The sequence below is a fragment of the Esox lucius genome, chromosome 18, assembly GCF_011004845.1.
Source record: "Esox lucius isolate fEsoLuc1 chromosome 18, fEsoLuc1.pri, whole genome shotgun sequence".
Lineage (NCBI taxonomy): Eukaryota > Metazoa > Chordata > Actinopteri > Esociformes > Esocidae > Esox > Esox lucius.
In genome coordinates, this window is record NC_047586.1 from 10,471,552 (window position 1) to 10,497,821 (window position 26,270).

Consider the following 26,270-nt stretch of genomic DNA (forward strand, 5'->3'; position numbering starts at 1 on the left):
GCCTGGCGGTTCTAGTGTTAAAAGGTTATCAGCTGCTGCTATTGGCATGTTACTGTAGCGGTATTCTATGTCTGAAAAGTTAATAAATCCTTTTTATTTGGTTTAAGTCTGGAAACATAGCAAACTAGTAAAGTAGAGATGTGTATACACTTGAGTGCCATCTAAATATCCCAGAGGATAAAAAAAGTGTCTTGGGCCTTTTTTTTTCATAGTCAACAAATGTCCTCACAAGTGATCACAAACACACATACACACTTTTTGAATTTGCATGATTGTAGGATAGTAAATTGCTTGTGACAAAGAGCAGTTTATTGCGTATTTGTGATCTGTCCGAGGCCCTTTTCTGCAGGTCAGCCGATGTGAGAAGTTTGGCTACGGCGTGATGGTGACACAGTTAGCAGCAACAGCCCCTGGTGTGGTGGCTCTACGCAGCTCAGGTACTACTTCATTACAGCACAGACAACACTGACAGCATTTTCGGTTATTGCACATTACACAGGAGTAACACCTTGGTAAACAACTGACGTGCAATTCATACCTGGCAGGTTTTGTGCAGGCCATAGTGGTGGAGCTGTGGTCAGCCTTGGAATGTGGCAGAGAGGACGTGAGGGTTGTTCACCCCAAGTCTACTCCCATGGACCCCATTGACAGGAGCTGTCTGAAGGTGAATGATCTTCTCAGTTTTGGACAGTCCTGCGTGTGCTTCTACGTCCGTGGTTTCTTAGTGGAACCTCCTGAGGACAATCCTTGAGACAACGCAGCCTTGACGTTCAGTCAGCCCTACTTAAATGGGCTTGCAAGGCCAGTACGAGGACTCACTTTGGAGACAGAGTGCACAGGGACAGGATGGTTGGTTGATCTTATTTGGCAGATGTCAGAGAGCAGTGCTCGGATTGACGTTGGTGTTGTGTGGATGGACATTCTGATGTTTGCTCTACACACTGGCTGGGTTAAATGCTGTTTTTGAATGGTAGGTCTATAAACTACCATATCTAGACAGGAACCATCCCAGTTGTCTGTAAAACAGTGACACCAGACATGCAAAAAGGACAATAAATAAAGATTGTTTTGGTGGGGTTTATTCCTAAACTAAATTAAGGTACTGATAGAAAAATTGCATAGCACTTGTTTTGTAATGTTTTATTTGAAATTGTTCATTTGTATAAAAAATCTAAAGGAAGTAATCTTCTCAAATATTCACAGTTGGTGTTTGGTATATCATTGTGAGGTGATCCATAAATTTGTTATACGCTGTCTGGAGCAGATGTGAATGTAATTGGCATGCTTTTGACAAAAACAAATAGGGTATTTTCATGCAGGAAATGTGTAACGGGATTGATATCCCATGTTCTTTAATAAATCAAATAGAATAAATGTAGAAAGATTGCTGCACCTTAGCCTTGTTATAAACTGATACTCTAATATTGACTGTAGCTTTTCCAAACAATGAAATTATTACAGTTTTGATTATTTGCTCCACAGTCATTTCTGTCCTTGGTCAACTTGCTGTCCTCACCATATGCTGTGTGGGAGCTACTAGGACAGCAACCTCTTCCCAACAAGGCTGAGTACAACCTGAGAGAGATTCCCGCCTCCATCACAGTGAGTCCTGACCTCAACACTGACCCTCACACACTTCCAGGAGAATGCTTGTCTTGACATACGGTCTGTGTCCCACGTTGGAGACTATTTTAACTGTTCATCTGATGCTACTGTTGTTGGAAAACCATGTGGATTGAGCTTTGTAAAGCTCTGAACAACTAGGGATGTCACCTTATCTTGAATACAATGTTACAACTCGGAGCACAGGAAGTTGTAGGAAGAACCTGTTTTGTGTAGTACCACAGGTGTTGGATGTCCCTGTATTTGTTCAGAGATTCTGTCTCTCACCATTCCTCTATTTCTGTTGTTTCAATCCAGACAGTGTGTAAATAGTACTTTTAAATATGGTTTCAGTTCCAGGTTTCTGCCATAGGAGGGCATACTTAGAATGGTTGTGTGCAAATGGAGCTGTTGTATTACAGTTCTTCCTAAATAAGGGCTTTTGCAGACAGCCTAATCAATAACCTCTGTACATTATCAGGGTTGGTAAGAATTCCATTATCTACCTTTCACGTCATCACGTCTTTCCATCTTTTTAACTCTGTTGTGTTCTTCTTTGCCACAGGATTTGATTGATAGGTTGATTGCTGTGAATTCAGATGTGAAAATGCATTCACTATTCAACTACGAGCAATCTCACACGTTTGGCCTGAGGTAAGATCAATTATTTTATCCCTTCTTTGTCCAGACTGAATGGGGGCAGGAGGCAAAGCCACGGCAGCACATACATTGTGTCGTTTACCATCTGATTAGCCTGTTGTGTCACACACTCCCTTTAGCCACTCTCTCCAGTCGAGATGAGATTCACTCTGCTTTATGCTTTCATTACACAACATTGACTGCCTCGTAAAATTATTCAACTACATAAAAAGAGCTGTTTTCAGAAGTGGCGAGTGTTTCTTTCTCTTTGAGGAGCATTCATTATTGAGTTAAGCCTAATTTGCTCTTTTAGAAACACAACTTGTGTTAACACTCCAGTATTTACAAAAGATCCACCAAGGCTGTTAAAGCTACTAGAACGCATGTTCCTATTTTCTTCCAGAAATGATTATTTTTCTTTATGAACATGCTATTATCGTAGTGATGTGTGTTTATTGGTTAGGGCAATATATTCCACACAGTGTTAACAAGCCTTTCAGTTTTAGTAAACCGCATTTCTAATCAAATCACAGTTGCCACATTTTCTGAGTTATTAAGAGATAGAGATTGAAATAAATTCAAAAGATGAAGAAATTGCAGCACAAGGAACAACACAGTGAATAAGGAATGCCAGTGACCAGTACTACACTGTCAAAAGAAAGGCTTCATGGAGTTTTGTTGTTGTTGTGATTCTTCAAATTGAAACTGTGGGGAAAGTCTTTAAAGTTCTCTGAAGAACGCTTATTGATGAACGTTTTGGATTTAGAATAAATTGGATGACATGCAGGAGTGGTTGGTGATTGAGGTTTATGGACATATGTGGGGGTAAGGTGACTTGGCAACAGATTTGATAAACAGTAGCTGCATATTTCATGAATCTAAAAGTGTGTGTGTGTGTGTGTGTGTGTGTGTGTGTGTGTGTGTGTGTGTGTGTGTGTGTGTGTGTGTGTGTGTGTGAATGCCTGTAGAGTCCAGTGTGGTCATTTTTACCCATTGGTTGCCAGAGGTACAGGAATGGACAAGATTAAGCACACACTCCTGAGGAGCCCTTGCTTAGAAGGTCAGCATGATGGATGTGGTTTTGCCCTAGTGTTGGGCCAGTGACTGCCATGTCACAGAGTTGAAGCCCCTATCTCACACCCTGGATTTAGAGACTCAACCCTAACTGCTAAATGAAAATGCCTGCTAAATGACTGAAATGGAAATATAGAATCTGTACAACTTGTTGAACAATGACACTTATTATATCACACAATTGGCATAACGCAATGGATATAACAGCAAGTGTTCTTTATCGAACCCATCCAAATGAGAGTTCTTTGCATAGCTAGGACACACAACAGGTCGTCCTCTGCTTCCTATGTTGGAGCTTGTTTTGCAGTATGGAGCTTCAACGGGATGATATTACTATTTCACACGCATGATCCTTTGTGAGCAAACCGTACAGAATAGCAGGTGCAGTCATGCATGGTGCAGTGTTACTTGCCTCAAAGCAAGCAGCAAAGGCATTCAGCTCATTTGGTAGACTTATGTTGCTAGACAGCTCGCGGCTGGATTTCCCTTTGTACTACAAGATAGTTTGCAAGCCCTACCCCATTAGACGAGAGTCAGATCTGACATAGTAGGATTCAGTCTTAGTCCTATTTTGAAGATTTTACTGCTTGATGGCCTGTCAGCGTTTGTTGCATGGTTTCTTGTGAGCATCACAGGGTGGTTACACAGGGTGGTTACACAGGGTGGTTACACAGGGTGGTTACACTGGGTGGTTACACTGGGTGGTTACACTGGGTGGTTACACTGAGTGGTTTCACTGGGTGGTTTCACTGGTTGCAGGTGTTCTCCCGGGAAAAGGACAAAGATGGACAGAGACATTAGGTTCAGTATTGAGACTTCTGTCTATCTGCTTAATTTCTATTACTGTTTTTTACTGTGTGTGTGGATGTGTGTGTGCATTTGTTTGTGTGCTCGTGATTGTATATGAGCTAGAAACTGTAAACAGAAAACATATTTGCATCAGCATATTTTATGCATTAAATACATATTATCATATTGAATTCTAAACACAAGAGCATTACCCAAGAGTACCAAATCATAATTCAGTCAACCCAGTACATGGCATTACAATAAGACATATTTGATCCAAGACATTTACAAGGCTACATTCATTCTAAATGTCTGACATCACTTCATTACACAAAATGTTACTAGCCGTTCACTATTTATCCACATAACTGCGTATCTAAATACACACCATATTTTACATGATACAAACGTACATACTATGGTGTGTTCCATTAAAAACCAGATGAACTTAATAAAAACATAAATGCTGGAGTGCTTCACAACCCCATGAATTGTTTTGGCACTAAACTAATAGAGATGAACTGACAGGTATTTTATGGAATTGTTGCAGTTGTGCTTTGCTCAGAGGAAAGAAATGCATAAAAATCTCTAGTACCCAAAAGCATGTGCCACTATGGGCTTCGCCACTGAGGACTGAAATGTTGCAATCTCTATAAATCTCTATTGCTTAGAGGGACAGTTTGCTGAAATATGAGTTTAGAAAAAGTTAACCAAAATGTCTAAGCCTGCGGTTTTCGTACCTCTCCTGAGACCCCCAGGCATTACATAACTCTGTAATAGCCCTTTACTACCCCCCTGAATCTCCTAGTCTAGGGCTTGATGATTGGTTATAAAGTTTGATCCAGTTTGCCAGCTAGAGTAAATCAAGTAAATATAACAACTAGGCCTTCAGCACTGTTGAGTATGTCTCCTGTTATACACAGCTCCTGTTGGGGCATGTATAGTATGTACAGTATCTCACAAAAGTGAGTACACCCCTCATATGTTTTTTAAATATTTGATTATATCTGTTCATGTGACAACACTGAAGAAACAACACTTGCTACAATGTAAAGTAGTGAGTGTACAGCTTGTATAACAGGGTAAATTTGCTGTCCCCTCAAAATAACACAACACACAGGCATTCATGTCTAAACCACTGGCACTCCTAAGTGAAATTGTCCAAATTGGGCCCAAAGTGTCAATATTTTGTGTGGCCACCATTATTTTCCAGCACTGCCTTAACCCTCTTGGGCATGGAGTTCACCAGAGCTTCACAGGTTGACGACATCATGGAGTTGGTGGATGTTAGAGACCTAGCACTCCTCCACCTTCCATTTGAGGATGTCCCACAGATGCTCAATAGGGTTTAGGTCTGGAGACATGCTTGGCCAGTCCATCACCTTTACCCTCAGCTTCTTTACCAAGGCAGTGGTCATCTTGGAGGTGTGTTTGGGGTCGTTATCATGTTGGAATACTGCCCTGCGGCCCAGACTCCGAAGGGAGTGGAACATGCTCTGCTTCAGTATGCCACAGTACATGTTGGCATTCATGGTTCCCTCAATGAACTGTAGCTCCCCAGTGTTGGCAGCACTCATGCAGCCCCAGACCATGACACTCCCACCACCATGCTTGAAGACACACGTGTCTTTGTAATCCTCACCTGGTTGCCGCCACACACACTTGACACCATCTGAACCAAATAAGTTTATCTTGGTCTAATCAGACCACAGGACATGGTTCCAGTAATCCATGTCCTTGGTCTGCTTGCCTTCAGCAAACTCTTTTTGGGCTTTCTTGTGCATCATCTTTAGAAGATGCCTCCTTCTGGGACGACAGTCATGAAGTCCAATTTGATGCATTGTGCGGCGTATGGTCTGAGCACTGATAGGCTGACCCCCACCCCTTCAACCTCTGCAGCAATGCTGGCAGCATCATACGTCTGTTTCCCAAAGACAACCTCTGGATATGACACTGAGCATGTGCACTCAACTTCTTTGGACGACCTTGAAGAGGCCTGTTCTGAGTGGAACCTGCCCTGTTAAACCGCTGTATGGTCTTGGCCACTGTGCTGCAGCTCAGTTTCAGGGTCTTGGCAATCTTCTTATAGCCTAGGCCATCTTTATGTAGAGCAAAAATTCTTTTTTTCAGATCCTCAGAGAGTTCTTTGGCATGAGGTGCCATGTTGAACTTCCAGTGACCAGTATGAAGGCGTGTGAGAGCGATACCACCAAATTTAACACACCTGCTCCCCATTCACATCTGAGACCTTTCAACAGTAACGAGTCACATGACACCGGGGGGCAGAATGGCTAATTGGGCCCAATTTGGACATTTTCACTTAGGGGTGTACTCACTTTTGTTGCCAGCGGTTTAGACATTATTTTGAAGGGGACAGCAAATGTACACTGTTAGACAAGCTGTACACTCACTACTTTACATTGTAGCAAAATCTTATTTCTTCAGTGTTGTCACATGAAAAGATTTACTTAAATGTGAGGGGTATACTCACGTTTGTGAGATACTGTATGTAGCAGTCACAGTGGGGATGATGACAATGCACTTATGAAGATGTGACAAACTTTATTAATAATGAGGACAGTGACTGTGCTGGTAAACGGAATGTTGTTGGAAAATGAGAGAAAAATGGAGGGAAAGAGTGGTTGTCGTGTGGCTAGCTCTATTTTTTTGGATTTGTGAGCAAGGCATTTTATTGGATCGACATGTTGCAAAGCATTACTGATTTACACTGCCGTTCCACCTCTTTTAAACACATTGCTTCAACAAAAGTTTTTCAGATCTAGGATAGCATGGCATGGTCTAAAAGGCTAATAGACCTTTAACTCTTCTCTTTATAGCCATGCCACTGGATAACCTCTGCTTTATTGCGACTATTTGGGGAGAAGTCAACATTACTGAGCCACTGGCCCTACTCGTGTCCTTATTTCACCCAACAATTGCCGCAGCCATCACTGTGTAGCAGGAGTGGCTGGCAAGACATCACAGGGAGAAAGACCAGTTGGTGGCGTGTTCGTGTCTATATTAGGACAACGGTCTCAAACGCGACAGTGCTACGTCGATGTAGCAGCTGCTGTGTGTTTATGACTGTGTAAACCATTTCCCTAGTGGAGGTAGAGTGAATAAATAATGCACAGCTCTGTGAATACCATTTCTCAATGCTGAGGGGCTGTATTTCTTCTCTGGCATGGATGTAGCCCTTGGAAATGTGGTGTATTTTTTTTGTTCTACTTCCAGGGTGCCTTTCACAAACTTTAGGGTTTCTCTGCAGTGTGCACAAATGTCCTTGGAAGTGATCAGAACATCTGCATCTTGAAAATAAATGTAGATAAAGTTTATTTTTGCTGAAACTCTTTAAAAGAATAAAGGTTATATTATGAGCAGAATGTCAAACAGTGAAGGATGAGGTGGGAAAATGGATGGCCTTTAGAACTTGAAAAGCTGTTCTTTCTTCCACTGGACGTCACACTGAATGACTGAAGGCACCCATCACACTGGGGTGTGATGACAGTTAACAGCATCACAGAAATTAATCATCTTTGTTTGACAGAATGCTCACAGCAGCGACTCACAATGTACTTACTTAGCCAGATCACATCTCCATCTGCATATCCCTAGATTTTCTAATACAGCCTTTTTTTCATCAGATAGCACCTTTGGACTCATTTGACTATTTCCTTTGCTGTTTTGAATGTATGAACACCTGGAGGTGACATTGACATATTTTAGACATAAAACATGCTTAGGAATGCATTTAAATGTTTAAGTGCTGATGTTTTATTAGGGGGAAATATTGTTATGCCTTTGAGCATGGCACCTGACTGTCATTGCTTCTGTTTGTGGTTCTGGATTGAAATCTCTACAAAATAGCATATATTTTTGGTTTGAATTCCAAATGTTGAGACCATATAATACAGTTATAACATCAGATAACTTTTTGGTGCTGTAATTGCGTTGGTAACCAGTCTTTAAAAGCAGTAAGGTATTCAGGGGCTTTGTTGTATATTCCCAATATACCAAGCACTGTCCAGGCACTCCACTATGCATCTTGCCCAAGACCAGCTCTTAACCGCAGTGTATCGGCGATATATCACGACTCTGTGTGCCTTATTGCTTAAATGTAACTTTCTCCTGTTTTATAAAACATGGTCTTGTTGCTTTTGGCTATGTACTGTCATGGCACCCTTGCGCTGCATTCAAATAATGGACCGTTTCTTCTAGAAAACTGCTGAGATTCAAAAATGATTTTAGGATTGAACAACCACATCTTTGAGGTCTGGGAGCAAAAGGTTTGAAAATGATTCTATCAATGTTTTAATTATTTGAATCACGCTGTTGCTCTCTTAATTGTCTGTGCCTTATTGATTGTGGTTAATGATGGCTGTTCACAAATGTCCAAATATTGCCTATGTAACTATAGTTGCATTGAGTAATTGCATTTTACAACATGTGAAAAACAACAGAAAAATGTAAAGCGAAAGCCAGATCACTTCTCAAGAATAAACAGTGTGGGGAAATCATTTCTTTGTTTTGGAATTCTTTTAAGGTGTCTCTGCAAACACTGATAGGAGGCAGCCTCAGCAACTAACTCAGGAACAGGTGAATAAACGATTGGGGACAACGCATAAAAAGAGGCGCATACACACACAAATCTGACAGGGTGTTGTACAGGACTACAAACAGGCTAAACATTGCCTCCCAAACACACATTTTGCACAAAGCTAATTCATTTGGAAATGAAATGCGTAGGCTTACATATTGAGAAATCTTTCCTGACTGTGTAATATACCTGTGTTTTGAATGTTCTCACCCATCTAACGTAATGACAGTTAGGCTAGTCAGATAAATCAGTGATGTGACTGAGGGGGAATATAGATTATTTCCTCCAGTGCAAGAAGGAATGGCAACAGTGAGGAGTATATATCTTCCACTGTTCTTCACTCTTTCTCCCTCTTTCAATCTCACACACACACGAGCACTCTGACACATTCCTTGTTGATGTAGACCTTAGCCTGATCTCAGAATGTTTGTGCTTGTTTTGGATGACAGAGTCTGGAATCGATTAAACAAGTATGAATGCACGGCTCCAAGCCATCCTTCCAATCTGACCAAGGAATTGTAGTACCCAGTTCTTCCTTCTTTTTTGCCTTGAACAAATCTTTGAAGGGCGGGTAGACTGATCGAAATTTGTTGTACAGACGAGATGCAAGTTTGCTTGATGTTAGGCACATTTTGAAGCACCATCCAATACAAAGGGTCTAGCATTTTAGAATGCAGGGAGGTGTTAGCCTATCATCTGCAGAAATCTCGAGGAAGGTCATAGTTTTTAAATGAAGCAAAAGGCCCTTATAAGTATAGATCCATTATGATGTGGTTACCCACCTCTCCCCAGAGGTCAAAACATTAGCATGGTTGGAACAAGGCGATTATGGGATGTCTTGCTCTCAAATCCTGCATTATAAAAATACTTTTAGTTTGGGATTTTGAGCTGCATCTAGAATTGCAGCCAATTAACATACAATGCATCTTAATTAATTGTTAACAGCTCATAAGCAAAAGTCACTGAAATGCTACAAAGGTTCATCTACAGTATGTCAGTCAGTTGTTACTAGTGGGTCTTCAATTTCTTTGGACATTAAATAGATTATTTTATGGTAACCCAATTGTAATTAATAAATAGAGGCCAAATTTGATGTGTCGAGATGTAATTCCCAATTATGACAGTTTGTCCAATATTGTGTAATACCTCAACAAATGTTCCCATAATTAAGGTATGGGTTATCAAGTAACCAAATACAGTTAGCCCTATGCTAAAACAGCACAGCTGAGATTGATTCCGTCACTGAACAAATCACAAATGTAAAGATAAATGGCATTTAATAAAAAAGGTAAATATAGCCAACAGGGGGGTCATTTGAAATAGTACATTTGTTGGTTTACTATTGTATTTGTTCTCCTATCCTTTTTCCTATCCTCCATTCCTCCAATCAAGTGGCCTTCTCTGTTGGCATCATCCAGGCCCTGTTTCTACCCGCGAGTCTGAAAGCCACTGACTTGTGTTCTTCTATCAGCCTCACGCAACGTGGCTTCTGCAGGGCTAGTCATGCTAGTTTGACTGGGGTCATGCTAGCTCTCCCTGAGCTGGAGATGCTCTGTGACGGACCATCAGTTTGGCATTACATTCTTGCTGCTGGGCCAAACACATTGCCATGAGACACTTACACATGTATAAATTATTAATAAAGTAATTATTGCCCTCTATGAAAAAGTAATCTCATTGTAAAATTCTGTTTTGCTCACAATTGACAGGAGTAGATTATTTTATTTTGTGATGAGGTTTTTGTAATGCCACTCAAACAGGGTGTACAAAGAGGTTTGCTGCAAACAACTGTTTTGGCATGTTCCGCTGTATCAGTTGAGCTTGCTGCCATGATTGGATTAGAACAAGCCACTCTAACTCCGCTCACAATTCCTCAGACAGACACCCTTGTCTCTGTATGCCTCGCTCATTCATCACAAGTTGTTCCCTTTCTGTCTCTAGCTCAATCATTTGTGAATTGTCCCTAGACATTATTGTTCCTGCTTTCAATCTAGGTCTATTTTATGTAGACTTTTCTGAGTCCATATTATTTTACTTTTGTTTACTTGACGTCGTTTAGTGAGCTACTTTGTCCAATATTGTGTATTCCATTACTGTAAATGACTTTGTTCTGCTGTGAGTGACAGATCCTTAGAAGATAGATGACAATGTTAATAGATTTTGAATGTGAAAATGACATATTGTAGCCTATGAGTTGGGATTTATTTCATATATATTTTCCATGTTAATGGGAAGCTCAGCTTTCAACTCCAATATAAAGGAACTATGCTACTGCAATGCCTTTTTTTATATTTGCATTGTGGGTATGGGCTTCAGATCTTCTATTCCTTAACCTCACAGTAATTGAGTTCACTTCCAAAGTTATGGAGCATAATGCCTCACTTGCTGCCATTTGTTATTATTGTATTCCCCATTTAGTGCCAAAAATATCATTAATATTGGTACCAACCTGGTGGATACATTACATTCATAAAGCAAATTTGAAATTGTACATTTTGTCAATTTTGATAAGCAAGACAGGACAACTAACTGGATTATACCTCCAGAATAGCATTTGGTTATTACATTACCTAACATTATCGATTTAACTGGGCTATTTATCTCGCTAGGTAATCTAAGCTAGCATTAGCTGGATAACGTCATCAGATTTAGTCTAAAATATTTAAGCACCAAACACTAACATTATGCTTTTGTTTTTTTGGTAGGTTAAATAGCCTACATAATTATATTTTGAAAGTAGAAGATTATTTTGACTTGCGTCCATATTGTGTGATTTGTGGGGGGTGCCTGGTCGGAAAGGAAAATGGGTTTGCCCAAGGCGCCCTAGCCCACTGTGAGCAGGTAAACATTTTTTTTGCATGTTTTATAATTTGTGAGCATCTTTAAAAATAAAATCTCTGTCAATGTCACCTCCAGGGCTCTGTAAGTATGTGAACACTCAGCAGTGTGCGTTTGTACTTGTTCTCTGCCAGAGGCTTCTTAGATTTTGAAGTCAAATGAATCTTGAGATGGCCGCCCCAGTCAGAGGGAGGGCAAGGCAGTGTTTGTTTCTCAGGGAGTGTAGGACTTTGGTGGAGACTACCGATGAAAGAGCCAGAGCTACACCCTCTTGAGTGGGACCTGTTCAGGGCCACTAAATATGCAAACTGGATCAATTTGGACTCTTGTTTTGGAGGAAGAAGGCTTCCTGTTGACAAAACGCTGCAGCTGTGTAATTTTCTTGTGCAGTTTTATTCAATGTTCACAAGTGTCTCAGCAGTATGTTTGCTACCATTTTTCATCAGAACCTGTAATTGCATGAACAAAGAGGGAACTTGGCACTCTATAAATGCAGGACAAGCATTTAGAATTTGTGCATTCACGCTCTCATAACCATGTAATAGCATTTAAGAGCCGCAGACTGAACGTCATAACCTGTCATAATATTTGTCATGACACATATGTTACAGTAACTTGTTATGACATATTTTTCATTTATGACACTACCTCAACGTGTCATAATCCACAAAATGTGCTACCCAAGGCAAGTCATTCAATCAAACAACTTGTAAATGAACATAACAAAAAAGATAGATCAGATACGGCAAATAAACTTTATGATACTGTCAGGAAGCATTATTACTGAATATGATCATAATCATTACAGTATCAGTCCCACTGATAATGTCTTGTGCAGTACACTACATAATCTTAGAGTCGGATACTGACACTGATTCTGATCATATTCACTTTTCCTGAAATCTGCACCTGAATTCATCACAGTCATCAGCAACAGCATTCTGGTAGCTACACTCCAGACTTCTATATTAAAACAATATTACCAAACATTCCTGGATAAACATAGCTATTACACTGATTTTGTTAAAATATTACATGAGAAGTGTTGGTCCCATGTTTCATAAGCTGAAATAAAACAAGCCAGAAACTTTCCGAACACTCAAATATGTATTCCCAGTGATGGGTGAAATCTATAGAGCGCAGGTATTGATTCGTTCTTTTGATGGTTATCTTTCATGAACTGTAAGTCAGTAAAAAGCATTGGAAATGTTATGCTCATGTTTTCAATTTATTTACAAGTTGTCTGAGTACTTTGATTTGAGTAGTTCTTTGGGTTATGGCATGTTTATGTAGCAGTCATACTGTATATGTAAATACTGTATATATGATACAGTCTGCTGTATCATATATTGTACATTTTTCACAACAAGTCTACATACAGTGGGGAGAACATGTATTTGATACACTGCTGATTTTGCAGGTTTTCCTACTTACAAAGCATGTATAGGTCTGTAATTTAGACAGAATCTAAAACAAAAATCCAGAAAATCACATTGTATGATTTTTAAATAATGAATTTGCATTTTATTGCAAGACATACAGTGGGGGCAAAAAAGTATTTAGTCAGCCACCAATTGTGCAAGTTCTCCCACTTAAAAAGATGAGCGAGGCCTGTAATTTTCATCATAGGTACACTTCAACTATGAGAGACAAAATGAGAAAAGAAAATCCAGAAAATCACATTGTAGGATTTTTAATGAATTTATTGGTACCTTATGGTGGAAAATTAGTATTTGGTCAATAACAAAAGTTTATCTCAATACTTTGTTATATACCCTTTGTTTGCAATGAAAGAGGTCAAATGTTTTCTGTAAGTCTTCACAAGGTTTTCACACACTGGTGCTGGTATTTTGGCCCATTCCTCCATGCAGATCTCCTCAAGAGCAGAGATGTTTTGGGGCTGTCGCTGGGCAACACAGACTTTCAACTCCCTACAAAGATTTTCTATGGGGTTGAGATCTGGAGACTGGCTAGGCCACTCCAGGACCTTGAAATGCTTCTTACAAAGCCACTATTTGTTGCCCGGGCGGTATGTTTGGGATCATTGTCATGCTGAAAGACCCAGCCACGTTTCATTTTCAATGCCCTTGCTGAGGGAAAGAGGTTTTCACTCAAAATCTCACGATACATGGCCCCATTCATACTTTCCTTTACACGGATCAGTCGTCCTGGTCCCTTTGCAGAAAAACAGCCCCAAAGCATGATGTTTCCACCCCCATGCTTCATAGTAGGTATGGTGTTCCTTGGATGCAACTCAGCATTCTTTCTCCTCCAAACACGACGAGTTGAGTTTTTACCAAGAAGTTATATTTTGGTTTCATCTGACCATATGACATTCTCCCAATCCTCTTCTGGACCATCCAAATGCTTTCTAGCAAACCTTAGACGGGTACTGGCTTAAGCAGGGGGACACGTCTGGCACTGCAGGACGCCTGGCAGTGTAGTGTGTTACTGATGGTAGCCTTTGTTACTTTGGTCCCAGCTCTCTGCAGGTCATTCACTAGGTCCCCCCCCCCCCCCCCCCCCCCCCCCGTGTGGTTCTGGGATTTTTGCTCACCGTTTGACCCCACGGGGTGAGATCTTGCGTGGAGGCCCGGATCGAGGGAGATTATCAGTGGGTCTTGTATGTCTTCCATTTTCTTATAATTGCTCCCACAGTTGATTTCTTCACACCAAGCTGCTTACCTATTGCAGATTCAGTCTTCCCAGCCTGGTGCAGGTCTACAATATTGTTTCTGGTGTCCTTTGACAGCTCTTTGGTCTTGGCCGTAGTGGAGTTTGGAGTGTGACTGTTTGAAATTGTGGACAGGTGTCCTTTATACTGATAACAAGTTTAAACAGGTGCCATTAATACAGGTATCGAGTGGAGGACAGAGGAGCCTCTTAAAGAAGAAGTTACAGGTCTGTGAGAGCCAGAAATCTTGCTTGTTTGTAGGTGACCAAATACTTATTTTACAGAGGAATTTACCAATGAGTTCATAAAAAAATCCTAGAATGTGATTTTCTGAATTTCTTTTCCTAATTATGTCAACATAGTTGAAGTGTACCTATGATGAAAATCACATGCCTCTCTCATCTTTTTAAGTGGGAGAACTTGCACAATTGGTGGCTGACTAAATACTTTTTTGCCCCACTGTATCTGATCACCTTCCAACCAGTAAGAATTCCGGCTCTCATTTTAGTTTTTCTTTAAGAAGCTCTCCTGTTCTCCACTCATTACCTGTATTAACTGCACCAGTTTGAACTCGTTACCTGTATAAAAGACACCTGTCCACACACTCAATCAAACAGACTCCAACCTCTCCACAATGGTCAAGACCAGAGAGCTGTGTAAGGACATAAGGGATATAATTGTAGACCTGCACAAGGCTGGGATGGGCTACAGGACAATAGGCAAGCAGCTTGGTGAGAAGGCAAAAACTGTAGGACCTGGTCAATGACCTGAAGAGAGCTGGGACCGCAGTCTCAAAGAAAACCATTAGTAACACCCTACGCCGCCAGTGATTAAAATCCTGCAGCGCACGCAAGGTCCCCCTGCTCAAGCCAGCGCATGTCCTGGTCCGTCTGAAGTTTGCCAATGACCATCTGGATGATCCAGAGGAGGAATGGGAGAAGGTCATGTGGTCTGATGAGACAAAAATAGAGCTTTTTGGTCTAAACTCCACTCGCCATGTTTGGAGGAAGATGAAGGATGAGTTCAACCCCAAGAACACCATCCCAACTGTGAAGCATGGAGTTGGGAACATCATTCTTTGGGGATGCTTTTCTGCAAAGGGGACAGGACGACTGCACCGTATTTAGGGGAGGATGGGTGGGACCACGTATCACGAGATCTTGGCCAACAACCTCCTTCCCTCAATTAGAGCATTGAAGATGCGTCGTGGCTGGGTCTTCCAGCGTGACAACGACCCGAAACCCACAGCCAGGGCAACTAAGGAGTGGCTCCAGAAGAAGCATTTCAAGGTCCTGGAGTGGCCTAGCCAGTCTCCAGACCTGAACCCAATAGAAAATCTTTGGAGGGAGCTGAAAGTCTGTATTGCCCAGTGACAGCCTGAAACCTGAAAGATCTGGAGAAGGTCTTGTGTGGAGGAGTTGGCCCAAAACCCTGCTGCAGTGTGTGCAAACCTGGTCAAGAACTACAGGAAACGTATAATCTCTGTAATTGCAAACAAAGGTTTCTGTACCAAATATTAAGTTCTGCTTTTCTGATGTATCAAATACTTATGTCAAGCAATAAAATGCAAATTAATTACTTAAAAATCTGAAAATGTGATTTTTGTTTTAGATTCCGTTACTCACAGTTGAAGTGTACCTATGATAAAATGTACAGACCTCTACATGCTTTGTTAGTGGGAAAACCTGCAAAATCGGCAGTGTATCAAATACTTGTTCTCCCCACTGTAGGTGTCATGAAGGTGTTGTGACAATATTATTGAAGGCTATGACAACTTATGTCAGTTGTTATTGCATGTTATGATAGCATCATAATGAGTAACCATATATTAATAAGTATTACCATATATTTCACTTGCAGTTAATGACTTGAATGGTAGAATTCTCACTGCTTTAGGCCTGTTCTTTCTTCCTGTTTACAAAAAACAGACATGCACTGCTGCTGTCTGTATTCTAACAGTTCTGTCTAGAATTGCTCCAAGTGTCCCAATATTGCTTTGGTCTTTGGGTTAAAGCGCAGGCTGCAATGGAAATACGTGAGCACTTGGCTGTGAATGTCTTGTTTCTGCACGAATCCCGGGCAATAGGATTGTGTTACTGTCAATGCAATAGAACCAGGCTGATGTGAACAAACACTGGTAGTAAATCCCGTCATTATTAGCCATTAGAGAGGGAATGGCTAATAATGTCACTTAACAATAACACCCGGGGGTTATCATATTTTACTGCTCACTACCACCAACCTGTTTTATGTCGGCCATATCCTCCACAGATACACAATGTCCCCGTCACATCTCTCCTGGATCTGCATTAATGATTTATTACTCTCACAACTGCTGCGCTAATGCCGAACCCACAATTCAGTTAGGGATTCTTTCTCCCTATTATGCAAAGCACTCTGGCTTGGCCCTCTGTGGATTCTGTTGATATACAAGGCAATAAGGCAGGCTACCAGAAGCAATTTATAGCTTTTATAAGACCTGGGAAAAAGAGAACATGTCATACATTACAGTTCTGTAGACAGCTAGACCCAATAGGTTTCCAGAACAAGCACAGTAAATCAAATGGTTGGGTCGTTCTTAAAATGTTTAAAAGGATACTGCAAGACATACATTTTTCTTTTTGTAATTATTCTTTTTTTTTGTGACTTACACAGAAAAAATTTGGCAATGCCACTGTTCTGTCTCTTTTTATAGTTTGGAAATTATTCAAGTTAAGTCTTGTTAGCGTAGCACAATTACTGGCGCAATGTGCGCTCAGTAATGTAAGTTGCTCTGGACAAGTGAGTGCTCAATGACTTACAGTGGCTCTCAAAAGTTTTCAACCCCAATGGATATTTCTATCTATCTATCTATCTATATATATATATATATATATATATATATATATATATATAGATAGATAGATAGATAGATAGATAGATAGATAGATAGATAGATAGATAGATAGATAGATAGATAGAGATAGATAGATAGATAGATAGATAGATAGATAGATAGATAGATAGATAGATAGATAGATAGATAGATAGATAGATAGATAGATAGATAGATAGATAGATAGATAGATATATATAAAATATAGAATATCGAGATATATACATATGTAGTTGCATAAAATCTGAATTTATTTAACCTCCTAAGACCTGAGCTTTTAAAATGTATGCATTTAATTTCTCTTAGCTATTTGGGATTGGTGGACCTGATAAGTATACTGTCTAAGCATGGAGCAGACAACTGTCCTCTAATAAGGTTTAACCCAAACATTTTTGAAACGTAACTATATATATAAATAAACAGAAATATGACTTAAAATAGAAACTAACTAAAACTACCTAGAAAAGATTGGAAACTGACTGAAAATAAATTGAAATTGAACATTTATTTTTGAAACTGACAGAAAAGAAAACTATTACAAAAACATTGTAACAGCCATGTATATGCCGTTAATTAATTATTTCACTGTCTGGTAAGTAGCAAACAATCTTTATGTCCATCCTGCAGTATACCTTTGCCCACTGTATGTCCTTGAGAAATCAATTTGTTAATATTTTTGTGTACTTTCAGATTACTGTGTGTAATGTGCTGCAACCTAGATTCGCTACTACTTCTGGAGTCCCAGTACAAAGTTTCTGACATGTTGCTGCAATCTCAGAAGGACAACAACTTAGATCCATCGTCTGGTAAAGGGTACTTATTTTGTTTTATTATCTTGTGTCTCATGAAGTTATGACAGGCTGTGATTCCACCATTTCGGGCATTTTGTATTTATTGTACTGTATTCTAAGAAATGCTCCATAATATAAAATAGCTCTTAAGAAAAGTATTCACCCCCTTGAGTTTTTCTACATTTTATGATGTTACTACATGCACTCATTGATTCCTGACAGTATTGGTCTAATTAGGAGGTTTTGCAAATTTGAAATTATAGACTTTTTCTCTTGATCAGTGGCAAAAAAAAAAATCATGCTGTAACACTATAAAATTTGTCAAAGTGCAAGGGAGGTAAATACTTTTGAGAGGCCCTGTATCTGAAGTAATGGCGCAGTTCTAGATTTTCACAACATTAACTCACCAGAAACTATTTTGAGTGCGTGATAAAGCACATCCACAATGTTGGAGCAAATTAGGCCTGTTACATTTTAATGAAGAAAGTGTAAGCAAAAGCCATTTCCCAAATAGCTTTTCAATACATACCCAATGTTGCGTCTTGTCATGAATTGAAAGACTCCGACTTGTCCGGTCTCAGATAAATTTGTATGCGCAACAGAGGTTTTCTGGAGTGGTGATAACCTGTTTTCTTGTCCTCTCCATTGTTTTTCCTTCTCACCTTTCACCATCTACTCCACACTCAGAGACTTCATAATTGATGGTCTATCTGTAGAGAGGAACCATATCCTGGTGCGTATGAGTGTGATTGGAGGGCCGTCAGAGAGGAGACTGCCCCCTAGGGCCCTTCAGAAGGTCATTGCTCTTATACACCCCCCCACGCCCTTACACAAATTATAGTCTACAGATTTTTTCTAAATTTCAGTTATCACCCCTCACTTAAATACCATCACCTGCATGTCTTACTTAGTTATGGTAACCAGGTAACCTGTTTTAAGGCTTATTATAATATTATAATACAATATATGACCTGAAAAGATGTGCTTTAAAACCAACATGTATTTGATTAATGTAAAAAGCACGGACAAGACAATAAGGATGAGCAAACAAAACCTCATTAACATTTAGAGTACACCGCATCAGGTAGGTTAACCATGCCCCCATTTCATGTCATGGTTTATTTTCCAAATCTTTAAACATAGAATAATTCACATTTACATTATTTGATGGTGTTTTCAGAAAACACAGTTCACTATTTTGGCGTGTCAGTAATATGAAATACGTAAGGCTGTTGAAATGTGTTGTCCTAATGATCCTCTCTTTCAGGGCCCTGACCCTTATCCATGGCCAATGTTTTCATCATACCCTCTGCCTGAGTGTTACATTCTAGATCTCCCCAAGACAATCCAGGGTGAACAGGGTAAGAATTCATTCCAAACGTTGACATTTGCTTCTGCGGTGCGTCCCCATGATATTTGTGTTATTCATGCAGAAATATCTTGGCATTTAGGTCAATTAATAGTTTGCTGTTTGAAGTGTGCATAAGAGTTTGGCTGAGCTGGGAAGTCGGGGTCCGGGAAAACGGTCTCCCGAACAATGCTGTTTATTCAGCACCAATTTCACAGCTGGCTACAAATAATCCTCCTGTTAAATCATGCTTACCTTTCATTTACAGTTTTTCAATTCAACAGCACTCAATAAAAAAAAATTATCTTCAATATGTACAGTCTCTCACAAAAGTGAGTAGACCCCTCACGTTTTTGATTATATCTTTTCATATGACAACACTGAAGAATGACACTTTGCTACAATGTAAAGTAGTGAGTGTACAGCTTGTATAACAGTGTACATTTGCTGTCCCCTCATAATAACTCAACACACAGCCATTAATGTCTAAACCACTGGCAACAAAAGTGAGTAGACGCCTCTTCTAAAGATGATGCACAAGAAAGCCTGCCAAGCAGTTACTGAAGACAAGCAGACTAAGGACATGGATTACTGGAACCATGTCCTGTAGTCTGATTAGACCAAGATAAACGTATTTGGTTCAGATGGTGTCAAGCATGTGTGGCGGCAACCAGGTGAGGATTACAAAGACAAGTGTGTCGTCAAGCATGGTGGGGGGAGTGTCATGGTCTGGGACTGCATGAGTGCTGCCAGCACTGGGGAGCTACAGTTCATTGAGGGAACCATGAATGCCAACGTACTGTGACATACTGACGCAGAGCTTGATCCCCTCCCTTCGGAGACTGGGCCGCAGGGCAGTATTTCAACATGAAAACGACCCCAAACACACCTCCAAGACTACCACTGCCTTGCTAAAGAAGCTGAGGGTGAAGGTGATGGACTGGCCAAGCATGTCTCCAGACCTAAACCCTATTGAGTATCTTTGGGGCATCCTCAAAGGAAGGTGGAGAAGCGCAAGGTCTCTAACATCCACCAGCTCCGTGATATCATCATGGAGGAGTGGAAGAGGACTCCAGTGGCTACCTGTGAAGCTCTGGTGAACTCCATGCCCAAGAGGCTTAAGGCAGTGCTGGAAAATAATGGTGGCCACACAAAATATTGACACTTTGGGCCCAATTTGGAAATTTTCACTTAGGGGTGTATTCACTTTTATTTGCCAGCAGTTTAGACATGAATGCCTGTGTGTTGTGTTATTTTGAGGGGACAGCAAATTTACACTGTTGTACAAGCTACACTGTGGTACACTCACTACTTTACATTGTAGCAAAGTGTCATTTCTTCAGTGTTGTTACATGAAAAGATATAATCAAATAATGTGAGGGGTGTACTCACTTTTTTGTGAGATACTGTAGATCCCTTGAAAAAAAAGGTATTTAGAAATGTGGAGTCTGATTAGGAACATCATCCAATTGACTGCCATTAGAGATGAAGGCTAGAGTTGCTCAATGTAGACACTGGGCCCAGTTTTACAAGTCTTTAGTAATTCTTAGGGTACAAAGCAGCAGTGTAGGTTGGAGGGTGTGTCCTAACCTATTTGGGTTATTTTCAAAACCAGAATTAAGGCTGGAGGTGTGGCCTCAACAAACTACCTGACATGTTATGGACCTCTTTCTGTCATGCCCTGCAAACACCCATGTCTCCCATACGTTTTTGATCATCTTCTCAACTAACAGTTCACTTGCCTTTTTGGCTATGCTCTCTTTGCAATGCAAAAGGAAAAATATATTTGGCACTCTTGTGTATGTGCAAATGAGCCTGACCCTTTTCCTGTCATTTGTTTGAGAACATATTGAATCTTACCAAATGCTTTGGTTGATCTCAATAAATAAGTTTTTTTTCCGGGAGCCATGGCCAAAAGGCAATTTGAATGTAGGCGTCGTCACATGTTAGATTTCTGAGATCTGGTAACGTCAAGATGCATCCAAGTTATGTAACTCTTTAACTGTGGCTCTTCTGTCTCCCAAGTCCTTCCTCACTATGTGTTACATAATGAATTAAAATGTATCAACTCGTAGAACAGGAAACAATGGAAGGCCACAGTAAGAGACAGTGATGTGAAGAAGTATTTTCTCCCAATCTGGTTTTCTGCAGTGTGCACATTTGTTACATTGACTTTGGTCCGACCTTTTAGAATAAGAATAACACCAGCGTTAGGTGCTTGTGTCACTTTTGAAATCATCCAGGAAGTTACAAAGAACACTAGAACAACATCCAGGGATCTCAATTCTTCACTCGTCTCATCTAAGGTCAGCTTTCAAAATTCCTCCACAGTGCTTGGAAAGATCAATAAGTACAAGAAGCATTTGGTTGTAGTCAGTGCTGCTAATAAATGAATCAAAACAGTATGAAAATGTGGTGTTTGTTCAGTCATGTTCCCGTTTATCTAATATTAGGTTTAGGTTGAAGATCTGACAACATTCATTGACAAAAATATTCTAAAATGCAAAGACCTGACTATGGAAAAAAATGAAGGCACTGTATTTTTCAAATGTAAATAGTAATTTTATTTTGTTTGATGATAAGAATTCTTAGGGGGTGTCATTCCTTTTGACACTTGTCTTTTTGACATTAAACATATTTACTTTTTTTATATAAATGTTTATTTAAGTAATACTATTGCTTACATAAACATTTGTACTAAGTGTTAAATAATATATATTTGTTCATAACATATTTTTAGCATAAAATGTCGATAATGTACTCAGTTTATATATAGCTTTTTTTCTCTTTTCAAGAGTGCCAATTATTCTGGAGTTGAATGTGAATATCTGCATGTGGGATTCAGTAAGGATTATATTTTGTCTATAGACACTGAGATAACTGCCTTCCTGGCATCCTCCAAGGACTTAGAGAAGGATGGGAGCTGGATGGATACCTGCAGGAAACAGTACTGCAAAGCAATGACCACTAAGTCCAACATTGTCTCAGGAAATGGTAGGTGACACCTGATACGGTTTTATGAGGTTATGGATAACATAGTCTGACCAGGAAAGATTCTGGCAGCTTGTAATGCCATGGAATTACTCTGGTCATTAATGGCTTACAGAGTTATAAACTCACACCTATGGCTAAACCCGGTGCATTTGAATAATGTATCTTCTAAAATACTCTAAACATAGCCATTCTGCGAGACCTGAAAATCTAGTAAAAACAAGTCTTATGGTAAAAACACACTCAGATCTATACTTCTGATAGTTAGTTCAGAATAAATCCCTATATCGTCATTTCGATGTTCTTGCCATTAATGGATATGCTACTAATAATAATAATACATTTTGAACTGTAGAAAACTGCCTATAACTGGGAATTGTGAAAGTATAAACGTTGCCTTTGCTGTCATGTGTCTACGGGCTCTCTGAGGACTTTTATTTTGTTGGTTGTTGATTTTCATTGAAACCACAATTTACGTTCATTTTGTGTTTCCAATTGCTTCCTCTGAATGTTCCTTTTTTCCTTTCTATTGGTTGTGAAGGCATTGCGATTCGCAGAATAATACTTCCTGATTTCATATTTATTCAGAGACAAAGAAACACCCAGGATTAAGGCCTTAGATTTTGCTTCAAAATTAAATGAATTGTCTCTCCAGAGCTTTGTTTCTTCATATAGATGAACAAGATGCTTGATTACCTTCCCATTTTTCCGGCTGGGTGTACATTAAAGGAAGCACAATTTGTACTTGCCTGATGCACCACTGAAGATAAATATCTTTTCAAAGGCCTCTGTGATGTTCCTAAAAGCTCCCTCTGTTTCCTGCCTTCTCCTCAGTTCTGGCTGATCTACTGGAGCAGGCTGTGTTCTACCTTTCCGCTTCGCCATCAAAGCGTTTCTTCCCATCTGCAGACTATAAAGGTCAGTGTGAGGGAAACATTATCTGCCCCTGGACTGTCTGTGGAACTGGACCATGGGTGAACAGCTAGGCCTAGGAGGGGCTTCAGCAAATATAAAAAAAAAACACATATAAATGATAGTAGACCTATTACTTTCTGTGAAAATTATTCTTTAATTTTAGATAAACTTACTCATGCAGACCTTTTCTTTATTATACATGAAACTGCTGTACATTTACATTTTGCATTTAAGATATGTTTATTTCACCATCTCAGTAATTACACATTTGTCAGTTAAAACTGTGTTTTAATTAGTGATGAGTCTTGTCACCTGTATGGACATGTTAGGAAAAAATCTGTCTGATACTTAAATTATAATCCAAACCTAAATATTGTAATTTAAATGTATTATTGGCCACTTACTACTGGCTCATGGCATCTGTGTCTTTGTAGAATTATATTATTAAATGTGTAAGTTAAGTCATTCATAATTTAGTTCTCTTGGTGTTTTAGTCATGACGTCTGGAGAAATAGCATGTACAGTGGGGCAAAAAAGTATTTAGTCAGCCACCAATTGTGCAAATTCTCCCACTTAAAAAGATGAGAGAGGCCTGTAAATTCATTAAAAGTCCTACAATGTGATTTTCTGGATTTCTTTCTCATTTTGTCTCTCATAGTTGAAGTGTACCTATGATGAAAATTACAGGCCTCTCTCATCTTTTTAAGTGGGAGAACTTGCACAATTGGTGGCTGACTAAATACTTTTTTGCCCCACTGTATGTTCAGAATATATTCCTTTCTTGCTTCATTTATTGAACTCCGAGCAAACACATACTGGAGTCTTTGTGTGTGAGACAAACCCGCCAGAGCTGGCATAAACGCTGTAGCTCATAAATTTCAGTGAATCAAAGAAAAAGTCAAGATAAACTTGAAAAAGTCAAGATAACCATTTCTCACGCTCTCCATCTCCGCATAAGGTATTTCCTTTATTAAGTTATTCCTTTTGCCAAATGGCCCATCAGGGGAGAAGCTGTCATAGTCTATACGGTTCAGCTTTGTTTCCCCTTTTCTGTCCTGACTTGTGATTGACGTAACAACAGGCTCAGCACTTTGTTCAGTGTCTTTCATTTGCTGGAGGTTTAACCCTGTGATCTCCTCCATATTTCTCCCAAACGTTTCTCACGGACTCATCTGTCAAGAAGCAACAATGGCAGACAGGAGATAGAAACCATTTGTCTCTATTAGATAGTAATTGCAATCAGAAAGTGGACTTCAATGATATTAATATGGAGGGTGGAGTAGTATCCATGAAGCTGCCACAATGATTCTAGGTTTTCTTTACTCACATCAAGGTCATTCTCTCAATTAAAGCATGTATTGGTGTCTATGATGAATACAGATTGCTCATTTGATCGTCTCTGCAATGTGTTACTCAGAGGCAAGATTAGTTAGGGTTAGTTTCGTTTTGTTGCCTGAGTGAGCTTTGCCAAAGCCACGGTTGCTTTGCAGCAGTCATTGAAATGAAATTTGTGTTGATGGCTGCTGAGTGCAAACGTGTAAACCCCTGGTAATGTTCAGCTCCTTTATTGCCTGTTTTATAGCATTGGAGAGTGGATTAAAGACATGCACCCTGTCGCCTGTGGCCCAGCTGGGGATTCAGGCCTCTGTCAGGTATGCTGTCTGCATCCTAAAGGTCTTCTACACCCCAACCCCCACCCCACCCCCTGTAAGCACCAGATACTTTCTCAGAGAGGGCACTGAACGGCCAAAAAAGATAACAAAAAAGTCAATTATTGCTGAATTATAGCGTGATCAGGGGTATAACAGAGATGTTCTAGAGACGTAAACTTACAATGAACTCAATTAAGATATCGCATATTGTCTTTTGGCATTATGCTAATGAAGAGATGAGCATTTAAACAAGGCTCATTTGGGCTTATGATATCCTTCCATTAACTCTAATTGTTCTGATTGTACGCCACATCATGTTTAATGAGTCAGTGTGATCTGGGAACCTGAATGTTTTCCTTCTGACTTTGTGATGTGTCACCATAAGATAGGTGGAGCCCTGCTAAGTCGTTCTCTTTGTTTCCAGGTATGGGAGATATCTGAAGTTACTGAGGGAAGATTCTGAGCAGGACCTCTGTCTTTTGATGAAACATTGCCAAGCGCTCCTCTCACAACAGAAAGCCAGACTCAAGTCAACCCTATGTATCCTTATCAGCTATGTATGACAACCGCATGAATCACAAAGGGACTGACTAAACCCACACAAGCAATTCCAAAACTATAAATCTACCTCTATCTAAGAAATGTACACCTATCTGATAAAATAGGAACAAAAACAGGGATGATTTTCTCCAAATACACAACATGAGCAGTCAGAAGCTTTCAGAAAATGACATTTGCCCAGGCTGAGAAGTATAAGTTTATCATTTTGATTGGCTGCTTCCACTCCACTATGGTACTTGTCTGTCAATCAAATTAAGTGAGCTGAGAAATTGTGTAGAGTCTTGGACCCCTCCCTCATGCTGCCTGCTGAGACTGATCTGTGGTGTGCCATAAAATGTGATGACATTTTTCCCTGGCCTGGCTGTTCTGCTGGGGTGCCATGGGGAGATCCAGTCAAACAGAGGTTGGTGTTTTTTGTCACGGATCTTGTTCTGGAGTCAGGTCTCTCCCCAATGCAGGGAATGTTGTGATGGGTTTTAGTGTTGAGGTTGGAGCATTTAAAACCACTCCATGCACTCGCTGCGCTAAACGCTAACCTGCCTAGCAAGAAGGCCCAGATGTTGCTTCCTGTCCGAGCCTCCACTTGACTCTGCATCACCAGATACTTTGCAGGGAGACTACCCCGGCCATGACTGGTTCCTCTCCACTGTGTTCCTTATCGTGGCTGGAGACGTGGAGAGAGCCCTCCGCATCCTCCTCCACCTCTCCACTCTGCTCACATCGGCCTTCCTTTGGCCTGCCAGACTCCACAAATCGGTGAGTCCAGATGGCCAGAAAGGGAGCGTTAACCGGGGGTTTTCGGGCTGACAGTGGAGCGTCGCTGCATTCTCTGTCCGCTACCCCTCTTTTGTGTCTCCCTGCTTTCTATTTGCATGAAGCTTAGGAAGTAATCAAGTAGGAGGACACCGAAAGTATGCCGGGAGA

At 40.2% G+C, this 26,270-nt stretch overlaps 1 protein-coding gene across 1 annotated transcript in view; it reads left to right on the forward strand.

The window, feature by feature from the left end:
* The window catches only part of tbc1d32 (TBC1 domain family, member 32), a 53,148-nt gene that overhangs the window by 21,128 nt on the left and 5,750 nt on the right, over nucleotides 1-26,270 (forward strand). The window contains exons 20-31 of the mRNA XM_010883008.3: nucleotides 350-437; nucleotides 546-664; nucleotides 1,483-1,602; nucleotides 2,168-2,256; nucleotides 17,779-17,901; nucleotides 18,567-18,675; nucleotides 19,147-19,240; nucleotides 22,096-22,221; nucleotides 23,053-23,136; nucleotides 24,716-24,785; nucleotides 25,210-25,325; nucleotides 25,948-26,102. Of these exons, the coding sequence (XP_010881310.2) occupies nucleotides 350-437; nucleotides 546-664; nucleotides 1,483-1,602; nucleotides 2,168-2,256; nucleotides 17,779-17,901; nucleotides 18,567-18,675; nucleotides 19,147-19,240; nucleotides 22,096-22,221; nucleotides 23,053-23,136; nucleotides 24,716-24,785; nucleotides 25,210-25,325; nucleotides 25,948-26,102 (1,293 nt within the window). The remainder of the gene's footprint in view (nucleotides 1-349; nucleotides 438-545; nucleotides 665-1,482; nucleotides 1,603-2,167; nucleotides 2,257-17,778; nucleotides 17,902-18,566; nucleotides 18,676-19,146; nucleotides 19,241-22,095; nucleotides 22,222-23,052; nucleotides 23,137-24,715; nucleotides 24,786-25,209; nucleotides 25,326-25,947; nucleotides 26,103-26,270) is intronic.